The 5,451-nt window shown below is 50.5% G+C and overlaps 1 protein-coding gene across 1 annotated transcript; it reads right to left on the bottom strand.

The window, feature by feature from the left end:
* Nucleotides 1–4,202: 4,202 nt before the first annotated feature.
* On the bottom strand, nt 4,203–4,607 carry LOC147981237 (uncharacterized). Its single transcript, XM_087517063.1, has one exon. It carries the CDS (start codon nt 4,590–4,592, stop codon nt 4,203–4,205), a length of 390 nt encoding a protein of 129 aa, XP_087373189.1. The 5' UTR covers nt 4,593–4,607.
* Between the last annotated feature and the right edge of the window lie 844 nt (nt 4,608–5,451).

Genomic DNA, 5,451 nt, shown 5'->3' with positions numbered 1-5,451 from the left:
CCTCCGCGTCCAGAGGCTCCATGCCAACTTCCTGAAGTACCAGGTCGAGATCCGCGACGAGTTCCTTGAGAAGGGCTATGTGGAGGTGGACGACGACTACTTCGAGCACCAGGCCGAGGTCGGGGAGAAGATGAGGGCGTATTGGGAGGAGTTGCAGAAGAAGCGAGGCCCCGCTCTCGCGTACGTCGCGGACTACAGCGAGTACGATCTTCCGTATGACTACGGGGAGCAGGCGAGGCGCTTGGTCGCTCTGTGAAGGAAACTTTAAACTGGACGAACAGCATGCTTGAATTGAATCCAACTCACAAGATTGATTCGTCTGTCTTCGTCCATATCTCTGTGTATCTAGCTAGATATCTATAAAGTTATCCGTGCTATATAACCATCCATCATCCGTGTATCTATCTATGTTATTGAACCGTCATCCATGTATCTTATGTTATTTGTAGTGTTTAATTATTTTCAAAAAAGAGAATTACCACGGTCTCTGCATCTCTTGATGCACACAACCATCTTATTAAAAATCCAGGTACAAAACAAAGTCTTAAACAGTGGTATGAAACTCAAAAATAAATTTGCCATAATCTATCCTATTATTGGACCGTCATCCAAACCTGTTGTATGTATCCCGTGCAGCCCTCTCTCATCGGTTGCACCCAAAATGCATATGCTCCCTGTGGTCCACATGACTGAGTAACGATCATATACAGATCCAAGTAAACGTCCTGAAGATGGCCTGCAAAAAAATTATGATAGTTTGTCTGTTAAAAACAACATCATTTCAACAATTTCATATAGCTCAAAGTGTCAGCGTCACCATGTTCAGCCCGCAACAATGCGGATCTGGGCACATTGAAAATAGAGATGGGCTCTACACCGGTCTTTTATGATGCAGAATTCGAACGACTCAATGGGTTCACATTGTCAACCGAATCCCCCATCTCCAGTGAGCCAGAGTCAGGCCAACATATTGGTAATCCGTTGGCCAACGTGTTGACCGTGTTGTGGTCTTGTCCTTGAACAGGACGCCCCGTGCAACATGCCAGTTTTGCAGTTTGTGAGACAGAAGATGTAGGAAGAGATCAGAGTGAGGTTCGGGGAAGAGGAGATAGGACACTGACAATCAACATTGGGAGCTAACCTTTCTTAGCATCAGCCAAACGTTTTTCTTCCCTACCCTTCCCCACAAGCACTTCCAAGCCGACTAGGGTTTCCTCGCGTCCTGCCGGTGATCCCACCACCGCCGATCTACCTCATATTCTGTGGCCTTAGATACATGGAGGCGCTATGGATCCCGGCCATTGCCGGCGCTTAGGATGGTGAGGCGATGGCGGCTCTTTCAAGATGAATAAGGTTCTACCCGTCTATCCCCCGTCCCAGCGGTATGTCGAGTGTTGTCGGAGGGCTTGTGGAGGTGTATCACTGGCGGATCTCGTTGAATTCGATCATTGGCAACACGGACGCGTGCCTTTGTCCATGATGTGTCCCTGAGCTTGATAAACTCGGCGCGATGCCACGTCAACACCATCTTCTTCCCGTTGCACCATTACCTCGACACCACTGCGCACATGACTAACTCGGCGCCCCTTGCGCTCGTGGCTCCATGATGACTATCTCAACACCGACCACCCTCGACTCGACATCGACCACGGCGTCCCTCGCACGACTACATCAACGCAGCTACACCACCCTACGCTCTCGGCTACCTCGACAACGGCACAAAGGGCTATCGCCTTGCTTGAGCAACCTCATCGGATTTCACTCCAGCCATGACTTCTGCGATGCATCGCCCGCTACGACTGTGGGGGGATGTCTATTGGCTTACAACATTCGGATCTTCTCCAGTCACCGTCTGCGTCGCTACCGTTGTGACTGCAGGGGGATGTTGAGTATCGTGATTGTTTAGGATAGACTAGGATTTGTTCTAACTTGTCTTGTACTGTAAGATGATCATGTAACTCCTATATATACGTCCACGAGGATCAAGCAATACATCAATTCCACCAATCTCCCCCTCTGTTTGCTCTTACACCGTGGATCCAGTCTTCATTCGTGTGTCTACATTTTGGAACCCTTCGTTCTACACTTCTCTTTACCAATGGTGATTGATGTTTTGGTGTGCTGCTGGTCACGTGGTGTCTTAGCACGAGGACTTCCCGACTGTCTATTAAAACAAGTTTTGCTCGACTCCGATGTGAGAGGGGGTGATGATTGCGGCGCGCCTTCAGCTCGCTCTAATGCTTGTAGTCGTTGCTAGGTGGTCTATGAATTTGAATGTATTTTTTTATTTCTGATGTTTCTTGCATTATCATGACATGTGATGAATAAGATTATAAGTTTTCAAAAAATAAAATAAAAAGGGATGTGACACTGATATTTGCCGTGGTTCCCTAGTTCATCGCCGGCACTGGTACAATTTCAATGGGACACTGACCTTTGCCGCGGTGCCTAGTTCGTCCGCCGCCACTGATACTTTCTTTCCATCTAAAACTCATACATGAGGTAACTCCTAGGTGACTGCTTGGTACTTGTGGTGGCAGCGCTGCCAACACGCGAAGGGCGAAGCGATCCAAACCGCGGACAGAGTTGCTACATCGATCAGTGTTTTAGCTGCAAATTTCATTAGAGCATACACGAATAAGCAACCGGATAGAAGCCATGATCACATGTGGAAGCGTCCGCTCAGTGACGTGACTAAAATAAATGTCGACACGGCCTTCCAAGCTGAAACTTTGTCAGAAGCAACAGGTGCGATCGCCCACGATAGTCAAGGGAAGTTTATCGCTGCAGCAACTTGGTACGTCCCTCAGGTTAGCATTGTTGACTCAGCGGAGACAACGGCAATCCGCAATGGTCTATACTTAGTGGGGAAGATCGGATGCAATAAGGTCCTAATTGAATCAGACAACAACTTTGTGGCAGAATCATTACAAAATCCGGATGCTTATGCTGGACTTGATGCGGTTATGGTGGCATAATGTAGGCAGCTAGCTTTGGATTTTGCTAGCGTTGAATACTCACATTGCTTCCGCGAGGCGAATAAGGTGGCACACAGATTAGCGCAAAAATCCTTTAGCGATAAATCTTCTATTTTCTGGGAATCGTTTATCCCTGACTTTATTTCTTACTCGATTGTAAATGACTTGGCTATTATTTGAGGAGTAAAGTCTTATGGGTTCAAAAAAAAAAACCTCCTAGCGCAGGCGTGGGCGCATGGCATCGACTGTTCGAGGTCAACGGGCGTCCCAAAAAAAATAAAAGAGAGGAAAGAGAGGCGGGCCAGCCCAGTTGGAGCCGTGTCCGGTCCGGTTGGTGACTGGAGTTTGGACCGAGTACGTCTAGTGATTTCGTTGTTCTAAAAAGGGTCTATCTAGGATGCATCTAAATGTGACATAATTATATCACATCTAACCTTGTGTCCACTATGTTTGTGGTTTATTTTTATTTTTTGCTCCATGTTTTTTTTATTCCATGTTGTTGTGTTATTTATGGGAGTTTAGATGTGACATCCTTAAAAAATATCTAGATGTGAATTAGACAAACTGTTTTAAAAAAAGTCTAGGGGTTTTGTTACGTTACTCTATATAATTACGCGAGATCGATCCTCTCCTATCCAATTGATCAAATCGAAAACACGCGCAAATCGATCCACATGAGTGGAGGAACAATGGCCGACATGGAGGGTTCCGGCGAGGAGGTTGTCACACTTCAGCAGCATGCTGCAGCGATGGAGGAATCGTTGGGCGGGCAGAAGACAACGTCGCTGATCATCGACACGGCGATCCAGACGGATGTCCAGTGCGCCGTGGAGCCCGACCAGCCTGCCGGCGCAACCGGCAAGAAGAATCGCATGCCCCCCGAGCTCGTCAGTCACATCCTGGGCATGCCGATAGACAAGCCCTACGACATAGTCATGCCCTCCTTCCTCAAGGGCAACAAGGACATGACGGAGGCCCTGGGAGTGACGGAGGAGTTTTTTTTTGAAAAGGGTGGACTCTCCGATCTCTACATCAGAGTGATGCATACGACCATTTTATTAACCAAATAAAACAGTGTCAACATGGTTTCAATGTCTTCAAAAGTAATAAAAAAACAAAGAAGGCTCACACAAAGCCAAACAAGACTAGAAACACCAACTAGCCACGAAAAGACGCCACAACCAGCTAGCTAAAAATAAATAGGTAAACTAATTGCCTATCCTATTACATGACCGCCATCCAAACCGGTTGAAGATATCCCGAGCTACCATCTTCCAGCGGAAAGATCCAGTAACCAAATGCTCCCTGGCCTCCATCGGAGTGAGTAGCGACCACGAACGGATCAGTGCCGTGGTTCGGAATATAACCAGAAGAGATCACAGCATCCTGAAGGTTGGCCGCCCTCATAGCGCACCGCTGCTGCATATCATCAACCTCCGGGAGCTCGTGGATACGAGCACTCATCCGTCTCCCCGTCGAGACGGGGTCCGGGATCCCGCCAAAACCAACGACCTCCTCCCTAGTAAAGCCTCGCGCTGAGTCCTTCAAAGGGTTAACCGAGGTTACCGGAGGAGGCGGCTGCGGGCTCCCAAGCCCCTCAGACAAATGCCCCATGCCGGGGTCCACAACCACGGGTACGACAGGAGAGGGGATGGCGGGGGCCGCCTGCCCGCGCCCTTCTCCCGCCCCACCCACTGGTGCAGAGTGGAGCACCGTCGGTGTAGGAGATGCGGTCCTCCTGACCGCCGAAGATGAAGGAGGAGCCAGGGCCACCTGCCCCAGCCCTCCCCCCCAGCGCTGCTGCTGGCGCGGGTGTCGCCGCCACAACCGGAGTAGCAGGAGCCGAGGCCGCCTGCCTCGGGCTCCCTCCCCCAGCGTTGGCCGACCCCAACGTGACCGACGTCACCGGCGTCGGGATATGGAGAGGATAAGTCAAGGCCTCCTGCCCTGAACCCCATCCCCCCAGCACCAACTCAGACGCAGCCATCTACACCGGAGCCTCGACCACAGGAGGAGCAAGGGAAAGAGAAGCAACCTCCGGCTCCCCCACCCCAACTCCATCCACAGTCGTCGCCGATGAGGCCCTCACCAAGCGTCCAGGCACAGATCCGCCAGCCCCCTCAAACTCCAACAGAGGAAGCGTGCGCTCAAACATATCATCAGAGTCTACCCGGTCACTCCAAAGTCTGGGAGGCGCTGATGCTGGCTCAAAGGACCCAAACTTCAACGAAGTCATAGGCACCGATGGCGATGCTGCCGGCTCAACCCCGGTCCCCTCCCCGGGCAACTGAGCATCTGTGCGAGAGCCGTTAGACCCCTCTCGTGTCGACTCATCAGTCGGTGCCCCATTGGCTCCCGCACCGCCGTCACCCTCGTGCATATCAACACCATTCCCATTAACCGCATCAGCAAACAGATCAGTGTCCTCAAACTCAATCTCGAGCGGGAACACCTCTCCCCTATAAGTCCAGTT

The sequence above is a fragment of the Triticum urartu genome, chromosome 3A, assembly GCF_056163025.1.
Source record: "Triticum urartu cultivar PI428250 chromosome 3A, HENAU_Tu73, whole genome shotgun sequence".
Lineage (NCBI taxonomy): Eukaryota > Viridiplantae > Streptophyta > Magnoliopsida > Poales > Poaceae > Triticum > Triticum urartu.
The sequence above is the reverse complement of the archived record's forward strand: the minus strand, read 5'-3'. Positions and strand labels throughout refer to the sequence as shown.

Excerpts from the sequence above, each read along its gene's own strand:
- LOC147981237 (XM_087517063.1), bottom strand. The coding sequence starts at position 4,592 with ATGGGGCATTTGTCTGAGGGGCTTGGGAGCCCGCAGCCGCCTCCTCCG.